Source organism: Mytilus trossulus, chromosome 5, assembly GCF_036588685.1.
Source record: "Mytilus trossulus isolate FHL-02 chromosome 5, PNRI_Mtr1.1.1.hap1, whole genome shotgun sequence".
Classification (NCBI taxonomy): domain Eukaryota; kingdom Metazoa; phylum Mollusca; class Bivalvia; order Mytilida; family Mytilidae; genus Mytilus; species Mytilus trossulus.
This window is the reverse complement of record NC_086377.1, coordinates 40045916-40071814: the sequence shown is the minus strand read 5'-3', so window position 1 is coordinate 40071814 and position 25899 is coordinate 40045916. Positions and strand designations below refer to the sequence as shown.

Here is a 25899-nt window from a genome sequence, read left to right as displayed (position 1 = left end):
TTATATTTGCACATTAATTTTGTTTCCTTTTAACCTTGATTCCCGTCACCCTAATCTATGTTTAGGATTTTAGTAATGGGGAACACTTGCCTCTTAGTCATCTACTTTTTTCAAATTGACATCATTATATACACATGGTAAAAAGTATTGCAACACCTTGATTTTTTAAAACTTGAAAAATCAGTCTCTTATTTTGGATGGAATATGATGAAATATTTGTAAAATAGTATTGAAACGTAGTTAATGATAACATTGGCTTTAAACGAACAAAAATGTATGAAAAAAAAGGTTTTATCGAACCAAAAGTTTTATAACAAAATGAAGTGTTTTTTGTACAAAAAAATACATTTTACAAGTTTTACTGTAGACGAACTTTACAATGTCAGACATTTCAAAATTAATCTTTAGATGATTGTTCATACCATGGTTGATCGTTATACGCCAAAGAATTAGTACTTTGTGCGCAGCATCCATTCAAACGGATAACATAATCTTAACGTCTTCTGATTCCTGCCATAAGTCGACTAATTTGTTGCTTAGATAGCAGCAACCAATCTTGACGAGGGGTAGTGTTAATTTCATGACCTGTTCAAACTGGGGTGTCCTTTCGTGCACTTTACACCCAATAGTGTCCTATATATGCTCGATATGGTTCAAATTCGAGTTACGATAGGGCCAAGGAAGATAAACCGAATTCCATTGGAACAATGGACCTTCCTCCACGACGTTAATTTCCAACTTTGGCAAGCTCTGCACTACACTGGATACGGGCATCTGTGTGTCTGTTCGTAAACAAAGGTCCTCGAAATGGTATTATCGCACGATAACCCGGTGCGATGAGCCGATCTTGAACAGTTCTTGTTTAAAGGTTCCTGTATGGTCATTATTCTCTTTTTAGGATTGTATTGTTTGCAATGGGTTTCCCTCTGCCCAACCTTCATTATGCTTAATTTTCCCTAGCAGATGGTATAGGGGGTCTTCTTGACCTCGGAAGGTCTTAAACATCGTTTCTTGCCTGATTTTTATTCTCAAAACGACTTATAGTGGAATGGAGATGACCAACAATACGTGCAATTATCACAGCGACATACCTGCTTCCCTCATGCTGGATATCTGCCATCTTGCTGCAGTTATGAGTTGTGGATGACCAATTGCAAGGTGTCAATAACATAAATTTATAAACTTGGTTATTTTAAATGTTGAAAACAATGAGGATTAAAACATCTGTTTTAGTGTTTACGAGTACAGTAGCTGCATGTGCAGTTAAGAACTGGTAGAGTCGATATTAATTGATTAAACTCATGTGATATTTAAATAATGTTTAACCAGTTCTATTTCAACAAATTATTTAACAAAAAAATTAAAAGTATTTTTTTAATTTGAATTTTAATTTGGTGTTGCAATACTTTTTTCCAGGTGTGTATGTACAATTGTTACTCAATGCAATTTATTGATACGCATTTGTCATTTATATTTGTAGTGTTATAATAAAAAAGACAATACTCATTCTTTTATCTCAACCAAAATTTGTACAGCTTAAATTTAATTTGACTAGAATAAGAATTAACTGTTTTTATGTCATTCAAAAGCTAACGCTCAAAAAATGTTCTGAATAAACACTTAAGAAGAGAACCAAGACAAAATAGAAAAGGACTGGTTATTGGTGATTACTCTCTGTAGGACATACGTTTGTAATTACTCTATGAATAATATACACTCGTGATAACTCTATAAAAGACATACACTCGTGATTACCTTATAACAAACATGCACTCGTTATTACTCTAAGACAGACATAATTACGCAAAAGAATTTAAAAAAGGAATTACAAAAAAAAACATTATATTTAAAAAATATATGTCTTTGATTGAAGCTTGAAAAAAAATCAATGAGATGTCATATTGACAGGCAACCCTGGTTTTACATATCAGCAAGGCAGTTATAGTGTTTGTATGACCTGTCACATTAAATATATCAAGTACCATAAATTCAGAACGGCAAGAAAGAAATTGTACACAAATTATCACAAAGAAACAATACAAAGTGTCATGTTCTAATTATTCAAGGATCATTATCACAAAACTTTGAAATCATTTGTTGAGCGGTTTACACGTTATCGGACAGATAGGACATAACGTGTCTTATTCCAATATCTCCAACACAACTCTTGAACGATTAAAGTGAACATTTCGAATTTTACCTGAAAAATATTAATATTGCATATAACCTGTTTTGCCGCCTATCGCCAATCATTGGTAGTGAAACCTTCGGAAAACCGTTTTTTTTCTCAAAAAACCTAGACACAATAAATATACACAAATATAGCCAAAACAGTTCAAATATTCACATATTTGCACTAAGGGCTTGATTTAACTTTTAAGATATACTAATACGCAGTCTTTTGGGGTCAGAATTAGGCAGTTTTTCGAAGCCTCTGTGTAATTAAACTGTATTGTTCTCTTTTCACGATTTACCAATCTTAAAAAAAATCCTTGACGGACTCGCCGATAATCTCGGTTTGGCATTATAACAATACCTACCTCTTGCACCAATTTGTTATTGCTGCTCATCTAACTTGCATGAGCTATATGCAAATGAGTATTAACAATCGAACAATATATGTCAATGTATCAAAATATACAAAAAATAATTTGCAACCAAAAATGAACCACCAACCGTTCTTTATAAAGAACAGACAGCCAACCTTGCTGAATTTTATGACTTAAGTAACGTGCTAGTGGTGCAATCTAACTGTTGTTTTATGGAGTAGTAAAAAAACCAAACAATTCAACCTATGTTCAATGATAGACAAGCATCAGAACAAACGCCAGCGAATATGAAATATAAATTTAATAAATTCCAGTTCAACATGCATTATTTGGTAAGTGTATTTGTCTAATTCCTTTTAAAATAAATCGGTCAGTTTGAAATTCATGATGTCAAAGGGGATCCTTCAAACTCATCTTTGGTATATGTATTGTACTTCTTTTGTCGGACATATATTTTAGGAGTCTTGTGGATTTCACTCTGATGTATCTACAATTAGAAAACGATTTATATATCAAGTTTTTTGCTTTAAATTAATCAAGCCATATTTATTAAACAAGCTAATGTGCATTTCCGGATGGAAACAGTCAAAGGCATTTCCTTATAATCATTGTTTATTTTATTATGGGCGTCGACAATTTTTGAGCGACGAACATTGTGACCAAAATTTAATGGAATAATGGATTAAGTCAGGATGATCGATGTATCTAATTATTTGTTTATAGGTCTATGTGTGTGTTAATTTTTTGTTATCATGTTAATGAAACGCAAAGAACTTGGCTCGTGCTGAAAGTTTGTGTTACTTTCTTCTTGTTAAAGAGTAAATGTACCTTGGACACTCTATAAATAAAAGATATGATTAAGGCGAAGTGTAGGTAATATAACTACTCAACAGATTATTTATTAATTTTACATGTGGATTCTGCTTGTAAAAATACATCAGAATATAAAACAAAAAAGGGGATAACCGATTTCGTTTTCCAGATACAAGCTGTGGAAACTAACAGCATGATACGCCAGAAATACAAAGCATATTAGGGAAAATCATAAAAAACGGCAGATATTTTCACTTTATAATGGTTTTAATTCGTTGGTCAACAGATTTTTTTTTAAATTCGAAATTCGATTGAAAAATAAACGACGAAACCATTGGTGCAAAGAAAGTCCTTAGCGACCGTGCTGGTTTTTCAAGCTCTACATTCTCTTGAAGTTTGATTTTTAGCAGAAAATTATCAAATACTCGGCAACGTTTTGGATGTCTCCTGTAACGTCACCACACATTCTACTCTATAACGCCTTTTTAGCCATTGTACCGTACAGTATTTTCATACAAATCGTGAGTGCGGTTTACACATTTTTCTTAGTATTGAAAAAGCTAAAAAGATAAAAGCATAATCGGTTGACATGGTTGATAATAATACAATCTGAACAATGTAATGTTGAAGAATATAGCAGGTGCCAAAATAAAACAAACTGGCAAAAAAATATACTGCAAGTGAAAGAAAGTTACTGTATAGTCTTTAACACCATCTTTTCTCGGATGAGATAGATGTTTTACTTATTCTGAGATAAATGCATGTCGATATTATGTACCCGGCCGCTCCTGCATGAGGCTAAAACAAAAACAGTTGCAGACTAACACATAATAGAGCCGCAATAATAAAATTATAATTGGAGTCTGATAATTTCTTTGATATTTTGAGGTAACACAGGAAAACTTGTTTGGGTTCAAGCTAGACAGCACAAAGTCAATAAAATGATGATTTCTCATCGGATTTCGCTTTCATGTGCCTATTTCCCGTTCTTGGAGTAAGGGGGATAACTTGCGTAACTTACGACGCACGTTTTTTATCCCGATTTCCACTAGAGGCGTACAGCGCCTTAAATGATAAACAAAGTTGATACAATGATTAAGCTTACATGTACATTTGTACTAGTTGAATCCTCAAAATATTTTAAACATATTTATTGATAGTGGATTTGGTAACTACTTATTGCAACTTATATTAATTCCTTTTCCAATTTGCGGGGGCGAGAACTGTCTTGAAGCTGCATTGACCAGTTCTTTTTCGAAATCTACAAGGGTGTCTTTTAAGTGCAAGAGATATGTCTCTCCCGTTACACGGGTCAGCCATTTATCGTCCAAAGGATTATCATCGATTCTCAAGAACAAACTCGCAAATGGTGTCATGGGAGAGCCGAAAATTCAGTCCCTGAAATTTTCTCCTCGAACCGTGGATCGAACCAGGAACCTTTGTGTTAGTAGTCCTATGCGTTAACCACTACACCACGGCTCTCCTTAAATCAAATTGATTCAAACACTTACTGTTAAAAGAGGACTAGGAACGTTTTACAACCATGTTTTACACCGACATAACCAATCAATATACATATTCATACCAATGTTATAACTAATCATTTGTACTGTTGATATTTTACATATTAGTTTAAAAGTCGTCAGTTTCAAAACATTGTTTATGTTATATGATTACAATCGTGTTTTCTCCCTGTTAAAAAGTATTGAAAACAAAATTCAGGCGTACATTGTAAAACCTAGAACTAAAATTATTCTATGTCTTTACTCCATATCATTTTACTGAAGGCTGTAAAATCGCTGATTTCAAGGATCAGTTGTCTTATTAGACATGTTATTGTAAGAGCGAAATGCGTTTGTTATTTTTTAGTTAGTTCTGTTGCAGTCTGTGATAGCTATTTATACAGTTTGACTGTGACATACCCACTATGTTCACGTTACTATATCTGATCTGTTAAGATTGCTCACACAATTATGTCAATTATAATGGGACTAAAAACAGCTTTCAACATGTGGGAGTTGTAGCACGCTATGAAACTTGGTTTGATCCATCATTTAATTGGACGAATTCCTGAATAAACATGATAAAGTTTGGAATATAAAACTGTATTTTTAACAAGCCGTACATACTTTTTATAACAGTCTTCAAAATGAATTATACTACAAATTCATAGAATTTTTGTACCTGTCGAACCTTTGCCAAAAACAAGTTGTACCTGTCGAACCTTTGCCAAAAACAAGTTGTACCCTTACAAAACCATTCTTTACTATGACCATTTCCTACCATAAGCATATCTTTATTAAATTAATATCTTAATGTACATGATGTGTGTTAATTCATTCCTCATGGAATGTCTATATGTATACCATTTCGTATCTCATGAACTATTTCTCTGTATATCATTTTGTATATCATTGACTACTTATCTGTTTGCCATGCAATACCCTACTATGGACTATTTATATATTTGTTATTTCTTTAATCTCAATGGGATAGGTACGAAATGACTATTAACTAAATTGCCTACCTGTTTTAACGTCTCCAAATGTAACAACAAATCTTGAAATGACGGACGCTCAACTGGATCTGTTTTCCAACATGAACACATAATATCGTAACTAGAAAAGAGGGTATAATATAAATATAAGAGCCTCAATGATTGTCTTTGGAGCATGTCGGTCATCTTAATTTTCATCAATGTTTTTGTTAAAATTTCGGCCGCTTGTTATTTAAATTTTGTATAAGCTTTGTACATGGACTTTTGGAGCAAACTTTAGGGTATGTGTTTTTTTCACATTGTCGAATGACATACGATTGTCTATAATTGTTAAGATCCACTACATTCGAACTTTGTTTGAGATTTTTCTCATTGACAATCAGTCATGTACCACATCTCTAATTTGTGAAATTGTATTTATATAAACATCACGTTTGTAGCACGTAGTGTTTGAGACCAATAAGAAGAAAAAACTTTCTTGCATTGAATAATACATAGCAAGTGTCTGATTAAAAAGGAGGGACGAAAGATAATAGAGGGACAGTCAAAATGTGTCTGAACCGATTCGTGATTAATTGGCACATACTTATGTCGAACAGGACACGTTGTTTTTTATACATGTTTTAACATAAAGATATTTTGAACTCATTCAAACAATTATCTTAGTCATAAGGGTTTATATACGGCTTTGCATCAAATTATATCGACCTTGAAATTTATTAAAGGTATGTTTACGTACATGGTTGGTTTACAGGCGGACGGTTGTTGTAATCGCTGACCTTTTAATATCAAGGTAACAACAGTTGTGTTGTTGTCTGTTCCATAAGGTGTCTGTGCATAAGAAAATATTTCCCACATCAAGACACCGAAAGACCTGTAATATATATATGTAATCGTGAAAATAATAGTCAGTGCAAAAAACAAGTGTTTTTTTTATTAAAAAAGTGCTATGGTTTATATGACAAATACCATGTACATGAATGTCAAAAATTATATTCATTTAAATCTTCAAATCTAAGTCCGATAGAGACGAAATAAAAACATATAAGTAGTGTGTGTATTTGGACTAAATCTTATCATAAGATTGTTCTCTGATTTCACAAAGCTCACATATACAACTTTTTTTTTTAATTTACTCAACAGAAACATAAATCGATTTTGAGTTTAACCAATATATTTCAGGTTTTAAATTATAAAATATTGTTTCGTATGTTCTTACCAAACATCAGATTTACTTGAAAACATTCCTTCTGAAAACGATTCTGGTGACATCCATCTAACTGGTAACATTGCAGAACCAGTCTTTCTGTAGTAGTTGGAACTTAAACCGATAGAAAATTGTATATATTTCTTAATTTCGGTTTTATTCCTCGTCTTGAACATATATAAAATACTTTTTTAAAAACGCCAATAATTCAAAGGTAATAGCATGTTTATAATATACTTAAAAGTTCATGCAGATGCAGTGTATGTGTAATATAAACCATTCTGTTTCTGCCAATAATGAGGATATGTATATCATACACTGTTTCAAAGGCTTTATCAAAAACCACTAAGTGATATGACGTCACGTAATCGATATCAGTCACGAGTACACGGCTTTTTGTTATGCCAAGTTAGTTCTTTTACGTGACTAAAACATCTAAATTAGTTGCAATTTGCCTTTCCAATCCTAGAGAACTATGAGTAATCTCATTGTGCGTACACCAAAATGAAAATAACGTTACGTGATTGGTTTAATTCCAATTGTTTATAACGTTTTTAACCATTTACATCGTTTTGGAACGCTTTTCAATAAATTACCAAGAATGCATTAGATTCTGAAACGGCAAATTGTGAGGTTTTATTTATTATATTGGTGTCTGTGGTTGGTACAGGTATACAATATCTATACTATATTCACTTTTTACATTGTAATATGTTTTCTGTGGCCATTTCAAAAAGCATTGTTGGCAGCATAACACCAGATATCTTTGTTAAAGAAGCAAACAGCATTAAAGAAGGTGAATATTACAATGATTTGTCTTTAAAACAACGTGAAGGGAAGATAATTCAAATGGTTGTTATTTTGATGTTGTATCAAGTTATTTGTTATTAATTTATGTAACAAGAATATATCTTTGTATCAACCGATATTTCAGTGATATATTAAAGAGTAGATTGTAGTGATTTGAGATAAGATGCATTTCGTTCTGCATTTAAAGAAATGTGTTGTTTGTGTTACTGTAAGTAATTTTCAATAACTGAAGTATCACTGTATCATATATAAATAAAAAAAAATATATACCCAATAATATCTCTTGCTAATCCAAAATCTGCTATTTTAACAAGCATATCCGTCTGTTTCGACGTTAATAAACAGTTACGTGCTGCTATGTCCCTGAAAAAGATTTGGTTGCCCTCTTATTGAATGTTGTACAAAACTTATCATGCTTCAGAACATTACTACATTACATATTGACGAAATCAGGTATGGATGGTTGATTTGATTTTTTTTTTAACCAATTCAGATTCAATATATGTGTGGCCAAAGTTTGTTGCATGAAATTAATTAGTAATCGTTTGTTGCAGTGTATCATATTGTTTATGTTCATTATTTTGTGCATAAATCAGGCAGTTTGTTGCCATACAATAACCTATAGTCGATAAATTAAATTCATTTGGTTGAGAATTGTTGGCGGTTTTACTGAATAACAAAAATAAAAGATCAATGTGTGTGCATGATGATGAAAGCATTTTGTCTTGTTGATTGTCGTTTTACAATTTCAGTTTACAGAGAGAATGTTACTTTGTATTTTGAAATGTTTTTTTTATTTCAAACTTGGACAAATATTTATCATTTCAGCAGCAATTAAACATATTCCAATTTGAATATATTTGGTTTAATGCATCAATTGAGAGAAAGTATCTCTTAGAAAGTAGAAAGTTGTTTCAAATTATTTAAAACGAGTCCAAATGGTTTATTCCCCCCCTAAAAAAAAACACACAATCATACCTGTGTACAAACTGTATTTGTTCTAGATATGTACATGCATTTGCAACATCAATACACATATTCAACATATCAACTGCTTTTAAGTCTGACTCGTTATTCTGTAATTATCACAAAAGAGAGGTATAAGTCAAAACGAATTAACGATGCCAGACCTATAGTTCTGTACGCCAGACTCGCAGTTCAACTTCAAAAGACTTAAAAGTAATGTGTCACAAAGAGTTAAAAGGTCAAACAAGGTTTGAAGAGCATTCAAGATCCATATTCCGATAGGTTTAATTAGTTATTTCATGTTCTTAAATCTTCAAATGTTCGGAGCACCTGAGATCACCCCTAGTTTTTGGTGGGGTTTTTGGGGTTTATTCTTTATTTTTTCTATGTTGTGTCATGTGTACCATTGTTTGTCTGTTTTTTTTTCATTTTTAGCCATGGCGTTGTCAGTTTATGTGGGGTTTATGAGTTTGACTGTCCCTTTGGTATCTTTCGTCCCTCTTTTTTTCAACACAATCCTAATGGTCGTTAATTTGGACTTTCAGGTTTATAAGTGTTCAGTGAAGAAAATACATGCTAAACATTTTGTTTTGAATTAATCCTTTGATATTTTGAATTATTAATACCTATTTATGTTTAAACCATAAAATAAAAGGTAAGTTGTGCCAAATCTGGCAGAGAACAACATACTTTGTAGAGGAAAACTCTATGTATTGCAAAAGATTTAAAAAAAAACATTTACGATAGTTCATTCATATTTCATGTCAGCATTTACATTTGACAACTAAGCTAACAATAACAAATTAAAATACCTTAACGCATTAAATGACATATTTGTATTGCACAAACTTGTAATAATACTACGAAAGATAAAACTTTAAAAAAAAGAAGAAGATCAACATATTTAATGATTTTGTAACAAAAGGTCGATAACCAAAAGAAATTCTGTCAATTTTAGCTACATATCTAGTTACAACCAGGGTTTAATAATAGATGCATAAGGCAGGACCTAAAATTTACACGCAACATAGTTCTGTATTATATAGTTTTAAAAAGCCGAAATTAGAACATGTTACATTTTTTTTATTGAACATCATATAATGTAATAGTTTTGAAGACTACATTTATTGATTGTAAACCAATGCATACTTACCACATCTGATCTTAACCGTTTCAAGTATGTTTTCAAATCTCCTCCTGACATATATTCCAAAATTAACAAAATGGAGTTTTTCTCCAGTGAAACTCCTAAAAACTCAACTATATTTTTATGAGAAAATTTGCTGAAAGAAAGCAAAAAATAGCATATGATTATGAACATTGTCAGACAAAACAAATACATTTTTTTTACTTTAATTATACAAAAGTATGATATATATGTATGTGTGTTAAATTTTGCACTATCTAATTAAAGAATTAAAAAAATTGGCGAAATATTGTTTTCATGACTAAAAACATTGTCAGTCAAAGTTTAAAAAAAGTTATTTGCTATTTTACTTTCAATAACTATTGCTTGAGTTTATCGAATACTACTTTATAACTTTGTTTTCAATTTTTCGATAAATTTTGGAATATTTAAAGTAGGATTCGTCTACTTTAAACGTACAAAAGAGCATTAAACTCGGGTATCGAAATAATTTTCCCTACTGTTCTCTTTTTTTTTAAGCATAAGGGTTTAAATTTAAAAGATGCCAACAAAAAAAATGTACCTTAACGTTAATGCTTCAAGGAAAAAGTCGGCTCTAGTTTTCTCAGACGACCCTTGTAATACTGACTGAAATATAAGAAAACACGAATTAGTTTCTTAACTTTCAACATTCAATGCAGTCTATATATTAAATAGCACCTTCGTTAGGTCATTAAGGAGCAGCTATCTAAATATTAAGTCATGATATATTATGTTTTTTAACGCATTATTGGAGACTTAAATTGTAGTCATTTATTTCAAATATCACATCAAATTAAATTTTCATTATATGGGCATTAACATATTCATGTAAGCGGGAGGCTTGGCCAGTCACAAAACCAGGTTCGACCGACCAAGTGTCTTGAAATATCGTTTACCAAGTTAGAATATTGCAGTTGTTATCAAACAGTTGGTTTCTATGTAAGTTACACTTGTGTTTGTTTTGTTGCATTCGGTGTCTTTGTTGTTCCGTTGCTTTCTTTTTATAGATGTTTGTGTCTCCCGTTTTTTTGACATGGTCATGTTGTCTACTAAGCGATTGATGACTTCTGAACTGCGGTGTACTACTGTGTACTTTTGTTGTTTATATATGTACTAGTACTGTACTTCTGTCTCGTGCAATGTTGTCTTTTAACCGGTATTTTTAATATTTCCAAAATAGAGAGGGATTTAGCTAGCCATGGAACCAGCTTCAATCTACCATTTTTTTTCTCAAAATGTCATGTACGAAGTCAGGATTATGGCAGTTGTAATAAAAAAAATTGTGTTTAGTAAGCTTTGATTTGGCAGATTAGCATGTTAGGGATTATGTTGTACCGTTGTTTGTTTTTTTCTGTAAACGTTGATTTAATTTTAATTTGTGACATGTATTTGATTTTGCTGACTTAATTAAAGACGTTAGAACAGTGGTATAATGCTGTTGTCATTATTTTTTGTTTGGTTGTCCTCTTAATGAAAGTTTTACACAACTATCAAGTTTCCGAACGTAACTAAATTATTAGAAATTGATAACATCGTGTATGGATGTTTTGGCAGATTTCACATAAACTTTTGTTACCAATACACATTATGTATGTGTGTGGCTAAAGTTACATTAAATTAAATGGTAGTCGGTTGTTGCAGTGTATGATATTGTTTTTGTTCACTTTTTTTTTGCATAAATCAGGTCATGTGTTGCCATATGTCTTGTTGATTGTGATCTTCATCTGTGCTTTTAAATATCAAAGTTGTGCTATAACTGTGTCGTCTAATTGTTCAAATACTAACTCTTTCTAATCATAATGATTTGTAAATACATTTTTACATGTTTATGGAAAAACAGAGATTTGGCCTTCAAAAATTGAAATTAGAAACTTCTAAATCGCCTTAATTCCTTAAGATATTATATATAAAATTGATCATACTATCAAAGACCTGTCGTCATCATCAAATTCACAAAACAACTTATCATATGCTACATCTCAATTTATATATTCACTGGTATGTTTTTGTCTAATGCTACCTTAACAGCAACATGTCTGCATTTCTTCGTTGGAAAATCTTGTACCATAATACCACTATACACTTCACCAAAGGCACCACTTCCTATTTTACTATTACAACAAGAACATATAAAACTGGAGGTAAACTATTCATATCAATATATGTTAAAACAATCACTTTGAAATCATACAATTTTTTTATGCAAATGTACAATACTGGTAGTCGAAATCACATTATAAATTCTTGCTTCATATACCTGCATATGATCATTCGGTTTTTCTAGTATATGAATATTTTCAAAATTCAGGATTTAGAGCAAGAAACCTTTTATCATGCATACTATGAAAATATTAATGCGGTAAGAAAAGGTCTGGTATCCTTTCTTGTCATATTATATAAACAAAAATTCATAATTCAGAAGATGTATTAAATTAAATAAATGAGTATGAAGCAAACACAATGAAAAACAGTGTTTATTGAATGCAATGCGTAAAAAACGAACGAAAATTTTCTTAAATAAATAATTATCATTAAATATATATATATACAAAATACAAATTTAAAAAAAGTATGCTAAGAACAGTCAAACTTTGAAAACCATCTAGTTCATAATCTTATGCATGTTATACACTGTTTTAAAAAAATTCAACTGACTCACTCACTGACTAAAATATATTTTTACAAATGATAGATTTAATTAAAAAAATCTTCAACACGACTGCAAAACACAGTTTCTTTTGTCAGTGTTTGTCTTTGAAATATTTCGTTTAGAAGGTTTTCATGATAACATCTTCAAAGTCGTTCAGTATCGAAGAACATGACTTGAAATGAATATGTTGAATGTTAATTTCTTTTAACTTGTTTGAGGTTTGATTCACTGCTCTAACGTGCACTATTTTATACCTTCAATTTCTTGTTCACAATACAATACTCGTAGAGTCACTTTGATCGAAATTGAACGAATTATACAATATACCGGATTTAACTAATAAACGTAACATGAAATATGCAGCATGTGTTAAAGGATCTGCTTTGTATTCCGGTGCACTTGAGGTCATCCCAAGTAATGATGGTATTCGTGATGGGGATCAGTCTTTAGTTTTCAATGTTACATTTTGGGTACTTTTTTTTTGTCTGTTGATCGTTTTGTTTTCGTTTTTAAGCTATGGCGTCGTTCATTTACTTTCAAATTCCGTGTGAAAATGGCCTATTTGGAGTATTAAGCATTTCTTTTTTAAATTGAAAGAAATAGAATGATTGAAGCTGTAATGATCAAACTGATCTATTAAAGAATTACGTTACAATAGAAAGAAAAACACTTGCATAACCTCTAAATATTATATTGTGTAGATCGTGATTGAAAAAAGAATCATATCTCAACTTACTTCGATATTGTCAGTTTTTCACGAGGGATTTCAATAAGTTTATTTTTGAGAATGCGGCCATTATACCACTCATAGTTAGGATTCTTCTTTGTAAGAAACTCTTCAATATTGCAAAATGCTGAGAGTGAAATGGAAGATAATGTTGTTTCTGAGTTCTCTAGAGCTGTCCATTTAACAGGGCTTTTATGTAAAGGCTGACTTTTTGTAATAAACGAATTCCGCCTATACCATTTGGTAACAACTGGAACATAAATGATGGTTTCAATAACAATGTATAAAACATGTGTGTTATAATATGTCTATATCACAAGATTGGTTCAGTTACTCAAATCCTATGCGATACAATTGTATGATGGTTTCAATAAAAATGTATAAAACATGTGTGTTATAATAATTTATCTCAATAAAAAGTCTTTTGTAAGTTAAACCTTTTTTGGCAGAAATATTGAATTTTCAGAGCAAATTGTCAAGAGCTCACATACACTTTTCTATTTTGTTCAGTTTCGTATATTATTGTTTGAATCTTGACGCATTGACACAAAGTTGGCATTCAGTCTTACAGTGTCAGGGTGTCTTGTTTAGACGGTATATCCCTACTTTCTAAGATCATCATTTTCTTTTTTAACCCACGTAAAATCAAAATATAAAATTTCATTATCAAATACATGCCTGTTATTGTTATTAAAATCAATGTGGTAAATGCTACACCAACAATCACTGGGATAATTACTTCCAGGGACAATGCATCATTGTTTTCTTTTACCTCAACTATATCGATGCTTGCTGAATCTGTAATACATGGTATACATTATAAAAAAAATTGCATTGTATTCATTACTGTCAATTTTGAAATGCTTGCTTGAATTTCTTTTTTTCGATTGGTGAAAAATGGACAGCAAATACTAATTATTTAAAAGTTTGGAAATAAGGCATGCAAACTTTTATTAAATTGTTCAATGGATATAAAATTTGGTTTTGAAATTTCGTTGTACCTGAAGAAAACGTATTTGAAACGAGATATCTTATCATCATTTTTACGACGATGTTGTTCACCGTGCCCGGAAATTTCGAAACGATCCTTGTAAACTTTTCGATCCTGTAAACAAAATCGAAGGTGAACACCGTACTATGACCTATAATAAAAAAAAAATCAAATGCGACTTGAATGGGTAGTTGTCTAATTGATACTTATACCACATCTACTTATCTTTATTCAAAAAGGTTACCAATCCAACACTGTCATTAGATCTTTTAATCTCGTTTTTGTTGGTAAAAAAAGTTTGTTACCAAAAGCTATCTGAATATAATGGTTATATACATATGCACTTTTATAGATTTACAATTATTTAACTTCTGAATATCTGCATTGCACAAGTCATGTCTTTCTCTTGAATATTGATGATATGAATGCATCTACTTTCAAACATGTTATAGCCTTTTTCAAATGATTTCAATAGTTTGTTTTTATGTTGTAGTGTTACGATACTGTCTTATGTAAAGGGGGGGTTGGGATCACACTAAAACGGTTAATCCCGCCACATTCTTTATGTATGTGCCTATCCCAAAGGCAGGCGTCTGTAAGGCAGTGGTTTTCGTTTGATGATGTGTCATAATTTTGCTGTTCGTCAATTTTTTGTACATTTATTAGAACTTTGCTCATTGTTGAAGCCCGTACGGTGATCTAAAGCTGTTAATTGTCGTGTCAATTGGTCTCTTGCAGAGAGTGGTCTCATTTGCAATCATACCACATCTTCTATGAACAATGAAATAACAATTTAAATCGCAAGTTGTTATTCGTGCAAACAATTTTTTGCCTCTATTTTGCCAAAATAACAAAATCATCTAATCGTAAACAATAAAGTCATTTACAATATTGCAAATGTTTATATTTTACTTATATATGACAGAATCAAATAGTAGGTATGAATGGTCCGACCTGCCCGCTGCTATGTTACACGTACAATGACATTAAGTTTTAGATCTTCGTTTCTCAAATTTCAATGATGATGCTTTTTTATCCTGTTACTTTCTTTGATTCTGGTATTATCAACTCTTAAAACCAAATCATGTATTGTTTCAAATAAAGCTGGGCTGAGAGATAGAAATCAAAAATAAGAGAAATAAATAATTAACTAGTGTTACCACCTTTGCGATATGAACAAAATTCATGTTCGAGCTTAGTGCATTCAAATGACCTAAACAAAAACGTACTGACCTACAAAAGTACATCCTTGCGAAAATGAAACATCATCGATAGCAATATAGTCCTTAAATATATCAGTTGACCTAACAGTCTCAAATTGTAGATAAAATCTGAAAAATTAAGAGTTGTACTACTTTGAAAAAACACACTGACTAAACAAAAAATTACATTGGAGCCAAGTGTCTGCATATATAAGAAATGGACACAGATGTTGATATTAAATGCATCTTTTGCATATATTTTCAACATTTAAAATTGTATACTTTTGGCTTAGAATTCGAAAGATAATTATTTGAAATAATTGCTTACACATTTCGATACCATTTCCTATGAATAAAAGACAGTTTATATTAAAACACATAGAAAAAAATATGTCTTTATCATCCAGTCTATTTGTAGCGCATCCAATATATCGATGAAATATATTTAACAACAAATATGTGATAGTAATTTTTTTTCGAATGTATTCAAGTAAAATTTCTCATTAAAGTGAAACTTAACTGCATAACTGTTGCAATAAATTGACCTTTTACAGGAAAATTCTTACTAATTAATGTCAATTATTCGTCTCCGAATTTCGTAAACGTCTGGAATAAATGTAAAAAAAATACATTTCCGTTGATAATACTCTTGGTGGTCGATATCTCAATAACACATTAAATGATTGAAGAACATATGCGCATCTACATATCTTGTTGATGAGGTTAACCGTATTAATTAAAAGAATCCATTCATTCAATATCATTTTGTCTTGCATCATTATCTCTATGAATTATTTTATAAAATGTTGTCGCTAAAGTTTTGTATTAGGGTAATCTTTTAACGCATTCTATACAACTTACACATCCGATACTTTTACCGGAATTGGAACTGATATGATGGTCCAATATTTAAACATCAAGCTTTGGTTCCATAAAATCATTGTTTCTCCCGATGTTGGCGATATCAGTGCTAGTTTTAATAGTAATGTTCCAATGACAGCAAATTGTAACTAAAAGGTTAAGAAAATATGTTAAGGTCATGTGTTGTTCAAATTTGAACAATGATAAAGAAAAGATATGTTTGTTTTATAATTGTTACCTTTTAAAGTGAATCGATTGTGTCAGAATGCTATACAAATCTTTGTGTCAAATGAAGTCACTTAGAAGGAGGACATATATAACTCCATTGGCATTAGGGGTTGCATGGTAAGCATGGTGCAGTAATCAATATGTAAAGTCATCTAGGACCCGATAATTTTGCCTGTACAATGTATAACTATGAATTTCAAAATGAATTTTTTTTTGATAGAAGCAGGTATAATTTTTAAAACAGGTCAAATAAACGTTTCTGTGTAGTTATAACCATTAACCAGATGTCGATTTTTATCATACATTTGTCTCTGAATGAGTGTAGTCTAATTATGATAATTTTTGTATCTGTAAAATAATTTTTCAAATCTGACGGAAGAGAAATGATAACAATGTTTTATACCTACTTTGCAAGTACTGTTTCTGTCACCTGCTTCAGAACTCATTAGAATTGATGTAAAGGAAGCACTTAGTCTGTAACAGTTATTCCTACCGTGAGCATAAAGAAAGTGGCCTAAAAACAATACAATATGTTAGATACAGGCTATTCCTAAGTTAAACAATTTTTACTAAACGTTACCTTATGTTCATTGTTCGTTTTATTCGGTTTGTATGAATTTTCGCCCTTTGGACATAAAGAAAATTGCTGGAAAAATCTAACAAATGGTTATGTACATGATTTTTCAAGGTTTGAGACGTCTACAGACGTCATTTGATATTTTACTGTATGTAAGAGTTTTTGTACAAAAAAAAGAAAATGGCATAGAAAAGACACCAACTGATTTTTTCAGACTATTAAAAGGTTGGCATACGTTTACAATAACTTTATAGTCAATGTATGTTGCACAAAGTTTAAACAATTTTATGTGCATTGAACATAAATAAATTGGCCCGAAAAACCCTCCGTTGTTATACTGAAAAACGATAACATAAAAAACAAAAAGTTCATTGTACATTTTCTGTGTGTTTACAAAATTTAAAATCAATAATTTACGCATGGAATCATTACGGGAAAAGGAAATTCTATACAGTCACACGGTTTACTAAAGAGCACATCGGTGGATCAAAGTATCATACGACATTAGGAGTTATATTAATGTAATGTTGTAGTTTATTTGTAAACTGCTATGTGTACTGTTGCCGGTTTTTTTTCTGTTGTTGTCATGGCGATATCAGTGAGTTTGAATGTGCATATCTTTCATGTCTCTTTCAATAAAGTTTTATAAAATGTGGTACAAAAGAATACGACATACCTACAAAAGAATTCATACTGTTGTCAGCCAATGCTCTTATCCTTGTGTCAGCCACATTAAGACCATTTACCACTTTAAATGTACATCTTTCGTCACTGGTTGTTGTATTGATCCATGAACATATCCCATCTTCAAAGCTACATTCCCTGTATTTCAAACTTATGTCTTTCTCTGATATTTAAATGATGTCCGTTTAAGACAATGCTTAAGTCGTATTTAATGGTATAAGTAAAAAACAATTGACAAAACTAGTGTTTTTTTTCCTTAAACGATTTTACATGTGTTGACTCATTGAATAAATAGAAAGGCAGATGATATGAATAAAACCAAAATTAAGTTGCAGTGAAAATATCATAAATACCTTTCCTTCAAGTCTGTTTATTATTTTTTTATAGATATTTGCAGTAAAGGATGTGTCATTTATCGATATGTTGTGTTGTGTGGTTTATGATTTTTTTTCTCTAAACGACAGGACATTAAGAAATGTTTAAACTTGTCAACGATGACATGGTTTATCACCGCAAAGTTGGACAGAAATGCCAAAAAATAGTTTTCGTGGAAAAAGTCGGCTTACACTTTGTGAAGTGGCACAGAACATTTATTCCTTTTTTCAATAAATGAATGTTCTGAAACATGTTTGTATTTCCTATTTATACAAAAAGGTCAACCGTCAAATTAGTGTATGACTTCATCACATTTTATAATGAAGTGCTTCTTAATTGTCACTTTCATTTACCTAATTTGCTTATGTGATCCTGAGAACAATTTCTCATCCTTATTTCCGTTAAGTTCAGTGCATTTGTTTTCATTTGACGACCACTTAATTTTAGTCTGACTAAAATCCGGAATCGTGTAACCATATAACCAATTTCTTGTTGAATAACACTGTCCCTACAAGTACAAAAGGCTTATTCTCAGAATAGTACAGAGCTTAATATAATAAGGTTTCACAGCTGTTTTCTCTTTACAATTACCAATAGAATTGAACTTCTCATCATATGAACGGTTTTCTCAACAGTTATTGTATTCAGTAGAAGGTCATAATTAATTGTGATAAGTGTTGTTGACAAAAATAATGACATGATAATATAAAATATATCCAATTATATAAAAATCGAAAACTGATAAATTATATATATAGATATAGGAAGATGTGGTATGAGACAACTCTTCTTTTAAATAACAATTTATAAAAGTAAATCCTTATAGGTCAATGTACGGCCTTCAACACGGATTCTTGGCTAACACTGAACAACAAGGTTTAAATGGCCCTAAAATGGCTAGTGTAAAACCATTCAAACGATTTAGGACAGGTGACCATTTGCAGCGGGATTAAACGTGTGAATGGTACAAAACCTTCTCCCCATTTCTGAAACAATAATATAACATCACAACACAGAAAAACACACGATAAAGTATCCATTCGAAGGCTTAACTCAATCAAAAATCGCAAATTAACACACCATGAACGAACGAATTCGACCTACGAAACCCAAATGCAAACACACAGTTAATTACATTATATAGGACTAAACTTCAAGGGCAAAAAGCAAACAAAGAAGTCCGAACAAAGCCATGGCAAGACACCACCGCGAAATATTTAACAACTCTTAAAAAATATTCGCTTTAAAAAAACGGCTTCATAATACACACATGTAAATGAAAAATAAATTGTTGTTTTATGTATACTACTTTGGGGTATAAAAAATCTTCCAATAAGGAATTACAAGACAGTTCTGTAATATAAATACATAGTTTAACACTTGATACATATGGGGTGAATATCAACAATAAAACTATACACATTAGAGCTAGATAAAACTTTCTGTACAGATTAAAGGGGCATAATTTTGATGTTCATAGTACGAAGAAGTGAAAATTAGAAGATATTCCAAAAAATCAAAGCTGGTATATAAACAAGATCCATATTAATATAAAAAAGCAAAAAAAGTATTACAAATAGTAACAACAGGTCAAATTAACAAGAAAGTACGATTTGAGGGTACTCGCAGTAACTGAATGCTAGTTTAAAGCCAAAACAATTAATTATAAAAAATCATGCATCAGAGACTAAAATCAACTACAACACATTCTAGGGATTTAGCATTTTAACGTCATGAACAGTCAGAAAAGACAGAAATTAACGTGGGTGTGTCTTTATACATCCCGCCTTTAAAGAAAATACAATTCAGTTGTTTTTTAATTTGCTAAAAATAAAATCGATATTAGTGCCAATGTAAACTATATTCAGAGATCTAATTACAATATTGGTACGATAACCCTTACTTATAAGTTTGTTTAAAGGTTCGATGTATTTAAACGGATCACCTAGTGATTTCCGCTCTATAGGTACAATATTACCGTAAATTTAGGATGTAAAATACCATTTTTAATAAGTTTTCAACAGGTACAGCCAAACTTACTTATCAAATATTTGTATCTATAAAACAAAATAGTTAACTTTTAAGTGATGTATGGCATCGTAAGCCCTGACACAATAATTTACAGTAATGTATTGATTACGTTCGTTAAATTCTATGACATCAGAACACACACGGGCATAACAAAAGAGTTAGGATATATAATCACCGTTTTTTGTAGCCAGATACACATCGTTAAAGGGAAAATTAACAATAGGAAATGAAAAATCGTCTCTTTTGTCAAAATTGAAGTATGATTATATTTTTAATTTAACATGTTTGTTTTATAATGCACATAGATATAGGAAGATGTGGTGTGAGTGCCAATGAGACAACTCTCCATCCAAATAACAATTTAAAAAGTAAACCATTATAGGTTAAAGTACGGCCTTCAACACGGAACCTTGGCCCACACCGAACAACAAGCTATAAAGGGCCCCAAAATTACTAGTGTAAAACCATTCAAACGGGAAAACCAACGGTCTAATCTATATAATGCACATGCACATTTATCATTCACTACATATACTTAGGACCTGATCGGTGTTTCGTACTACCTCATATCATATCCTTTTGAAAGAACTGTCGTCTCATTTTTCAGAATCATCATCACTTCATAGTCGAAGTCTCCATACACTTGAAATATCAACATACACTGCGATGATGTTCGATAAAAGAACGGAGATGATATATTCAGGACCAATTTGTAACGCTTTTCTGCAATGAAGAATCATATAATTAAAAGAATCGATTGTGCAAAATTTTTTTGTAATTAAATGTTTTCATTCTCTGTTAATCACTATTCATATTTAGTGCAATTATCGTTTCATTTAACTTTTCGTCGGGACATTTAACGAAGTATAAAAATCAAAAACCTGTAACAAATGAATGTCAAATCATCATTTGTGTTTCGTTTCTTGTTGTATGCCTACATATATGATGCAGTATAAGCATTCGGAGTGAAGGTTTAAATTGTTTTTTTTGCTACCTTCAAATCTATTAGCAGCTAATCATTACTCATCGTCTGATTTAATAAGAGTAACTGAAAAAGAGACAGTTCCAGGAAGCCGTATCCGTACTCCGAAATGAATAGCCTTTGCACGTACCAAAAAATAACATTATTATACTTTTGGTAAAACTGCCAAATTTTGATTGGCTAATATGAGGATGTTAATTTACTTTATCACATGGCTAAGCGGGTGACACTTTTTTTTAATTAAAACTCTCGTCTAGACCAATCAAAATCAACAATTTAAAGAACAATGAATTGAATTTAAAAAGACAATCCTATTTTGTCTCAGATTCTATTATTTGACTGTCAAAATGAAAACATAAAACATCTTCCTTCACTTTTGCTGATTTTATTATACCCATAACGTTGTTATGTAACCTTGCCTTCGCCGCGGTTGACAATGTTTTCTCGGGGTAACACTTTGCTCTCTCGTCCCTACCAGCTATGTGTTATTTAAATGATGGCATAGACAATAATGAACTAATGAAGGTTTCGTTGGATTTCTTTTGATACAAGCAGTGGATAAAACAACCATATTTACGTATGTTATTTAATTAACCAATAATAGCGTATGTACTTTAAAATAAATGGACAATTGCTGTAAACTTCTCATTATATTTATTTAAATTCTTTTTATCTTTGGTGTAACATATGGTATTGTGACATAAAATTTATTAATGAAAATCTTTAGGGTTCAATATTGTCTGTCTTTAACTATTTCTGAAATGTCAATATCGATATTAAATAAGCATACACAAATAAAACCATATCACATATCTTTAATTGGTAATTGATGAATTGAATATATATACATTTCAGTATGCTCAACATTTAAACGTAAATAAACCGTCCGTCTGTTTGTAAAATAACATCAACGTTTTTACAATTTTATTTTGTTTTAAATTTCAATATATGTTTCAGACGAAAACGTAGTCTAATCTTAGGTTATGAAAACATGCAAATCAGCATTTTACGGTATGTGTTTTACTTTTTATGTTGAAATCGCATCCACACATTTGTCACTGTCACCAACGCAGCTGTTTGACATCTGGTCTGAACTATAACAGCTTCTTCTTGTTCTATAAATTTTATTTTCGCTAGCCATACCGAATAATATAACTTCTATACTAGTTGAAATATTCAAATGTCACGCATTAATTGTGAAATTTAATAAGTTAGACCGTTACGGAATAACCATTTCATAGATGATATCGGATATGTTCCTTACGTCGTAACTATAATCCTCTTCCCTTTAATGAATGTGACCTTCAAAATTAGAATATTTACCAAAGTTCTTATATTATAGCATGAGTTACACGACGGGTGCCACATGTGAATCAGGATCTGCTTACCCTTCCGGAGCATCTGAGATCACCCCTAATTTTTGGTGGGGTTCGTGTTGCTTATTCTTTAGTTTTCTATGTTGTATCATGTGTACTATTGTTTGTTTGTTGGTCTTATTTGTTTTAAACCATGGTGTTTATCATTTATTTTTCGATGTATGAGTTTGACTTTCCCTCTGGTGTATATTTTGTCCCTCTTTTAGAATATTTTGTTTGTGTTTTTATTTTTCTTAAATAATTTATTATCGGCACAATCTCTTCATATCGACCTGTTACTGTCTAACAAGTAAAGAATTATCTCTTTTCATCAAACATTTTGCATGAATCATTTCACCAGATACAATAATCTTGATATAACTAGTAATTTGTGTGTTTTTAAATTAAACAGCAACACGCGTTTTTTACAAGAACAATAAATCAGACCACTACACAGCTACTTTTGCAAAGGTATTATTTCTGTACCAAAATTCTTTAGTACTGGAAATCTACTTTCAATATCAGTTCTATTTGTAACTCAAGAATTATTGTAATATTTAGGTACCTGTATTTCACAGTACTTAGTTTAAACATATTTATTTATAGTTGATAGGGAAACAAGTTTTGCGACTTATATTAATCCCTTTCCACTTTGCGGGTGCAAGTGCTGCCTTGTAGCGGCATTAGCCTACTCTTTTTCGAAATCTACAAGGGTGTCTTTAACGTGCAAAAGATATACAGTACTTGCTTTGTACTTAAAAGTTAAGGACTACAGATTTTTGAGTGGACGTTACATTTTCAGCATTTGAAAGGGTTTCTATTTCAAATCTCTTAAAGTTATGTTCAAACATGGAATAATGTGATCATTGTTGATATTATTTTGTACCAATATTTAAAGTACAAATCAAGTACTGGATATTAAAAACACCTAAATATTGCAATAATTCTAAAGTTAAGAAATAGTACTGAATATTTAAGGTAAATTTTCAGAATTACATATTCTAAGTACAGAAAGAGTATCAATGCAAAAATAGCTGTGTATTATTTGTGTGAATATAACAGATGATGTAAACAAAATGATTATTGACACTGCATTTATGAATGTCGACAAATGAAAACTTTGTGAAATGGCAAGGACGTTTTTTTTAATCGATAATCTTTAGTTTATGCTCTTCAACTTTGTACTTGTATGGCTTTATAAATATTTTGATATGAGCGTCACTGATGAGTCTGATGTTAGTCTTAACGCGGTTCTGGCGTACTAAATTATCATCCTGGTACCTTTGATAACTATTTTGCTAGGTAAAACATGCAATCGATTTGTTTTATTTAGTTTTTTTTCTATGTAATTAAAGTAAAGTAAGTGAAGCATTAAAAACGATTACTGATTGGTAGTTATAAGTATACTGTATTATTTATAAACATTATCGATAAATTTTCGTGTTTGATTTCATGGAAAGTATTACTAATATACTAGCCAAACAATTGCATTGTTTGTAAGACTATTATATTGATAGAGTAAGCAACATTTCATTTCCCCCAAACTTAATATAATACTGTTAAGCATATACAAAAGGAAAACTTCAGGCAAAACAATATGCCTCATTGCATTTAATAGAAAAAAAATTATTTTATGTTAAAAATAAAACAAGATTTTTGTAGAAAATCCACAGACTAATACAGAGATTTTTGTAATAAAATAATAAGGATAGATTACTCACTTGATTTTCTATGATGTGCTAGAGTTTATTGTTTACACAAAGATCTAAACAACCTCTAAATACCAAAACAAAAACCTCGTACGGGATCACTTAATTCTCGCGCACCCTAGACGTTGTACTCCGATTGGTTCATATTTATATTTGTGTTAACCAATATCTAAATTAATGAAATTGTTTTAAGGAAATGAATCCTAGCACTGCATGCAAAATTTCTTTATGTACCAAGTAACGAGTTGACACTTATAAAAGTACAAGGGGAAATGCTTTGGATTTTCTATAAAATGTCCACATGTTAAGCATTGAATCAACACAAGGGTATATATTCCTTAAGTAATTTTAACTTAGCCTTTGAATGATAAAAAAAGGTAATGACGGTTAATGATTTGTTGAAGAATATTTTCTGCTAATGTTGTTTTTCTTTTAGTCGTCTTTGTTGTTTGCTAATGTTGTTTTATTAAATATGTTTTAAACTTACCTTCAAGTGTCATGGCTGTTATTTTTCTTTGCAGAGCTGTATTTTCTGATTTATAAGAAAACAATCCATTGATATTTGCATTTATATCAAATGAAAATGCACAACTTTTTAGATAGTTACGAAAACATACGATAAACAGTCCATTCGAATGTTCACCGCACACCTTTATAACTGTTTCCTGATTTGTTGCAGGCATACCTAAATCACATTGGCGGTTCGTAATATTGTCACATTCCTGAATATTTTTATTCAAGTGTGAAATATTGAGCATGGTATGTTTCAACTTTTCAATAGACCCAACATATCTGCATCCTATTTGAACAATTCCGTTACTAATATTTTCCTGCATTGTCAATCCATCGGTTTCAGTATGAACCTTAATTTCTCCCATGGAAACCTTATGCACGGTATCAGTTATATAATTCAGTGTTTGAAGCAATGTCGGTTTGAATGTATTTTTTGTCCTTCCATTATCCAAATGCAGTAGTGATATAACAGAGGTTGTTGTTAAATCCGAAAGATACAGTTTGGAATTGTCATTGAATCGTTCTGTCCGATTACCTACTTGACTACTTGATATAAAAACTAGACGATACAGTATCGAAAGTATAGAAAATGATTTCATTTTAAATGTTTGTACTCGTATCACAAAAATCTGATAAAAATATAACTGTTTACTAGAAAATAGTATTAATTGTATGTTGTCGATCTAAATCGACTTCAAAATTGATTTCTAAATTCAAATCATAATTTATCATGTTATATTAATCCATCAAAACGTCTAAATATTACAAATTAAATCTTACTAAATGATTGTCGGTTATCTCTGAATTCCAATAAAAGAAATTGACTATTTATAGTGGTGACGTTTCTTTAATAAGATATCAATCAGCAAACCTAAAAAGCAATTGACAGTTGATTATATTCCACGGTATGTTGGGTATTGATTAATTCTGTTACTTTTGTAATTGTTGACCTCTTACTAGATTGGTTCAAACATTATGATTTGTTGCTTTCTGATTATGCATAA

At 30.9% G+C, this 25899-nt stretch overlaps 1 protein-coding gene across 1 annotated transcript; it reads right to left on the bottom strand.

Annotated features, from left to right (window-relative positions):
- Positions 1–2931: 2931 nt before the first annotated feature.
- Positions 2932–24971, bottom strand: LOC134717941 (ALK tyrosine kinase receptor-like). The gene is made up of 18 exons (XM_063580441.1): positions 24870–24971; positions 20900–21059; positions 18659–18813; positions 17923–18093; positions 17077–17183; positions 16442–16590; positions 15612–15709; positions 14066–14185; positions 13397–13637; positions 12031–12121; positions 10552–10616; positions 9996–10125; positions 8855–8952; positions 8147–8239; positions 7079–7180; positions 6599–6733; positions 5890–5980; positions 2932–3036 (listed from the first exon to the last, which is right to left on the bottom strand). The coding sequence occupies exons 1-18, from the start codon at positions 24880–24882 to the stop codon at positions 2932–2934; spliced, it is 2124 nt and encodes a 707-aa protein (XP_063436511.1). The 5' UTR covers positions 24883–24971.
- Between the last annotated feature and the right edge of the window lie 928 nt (positions 24972–25899).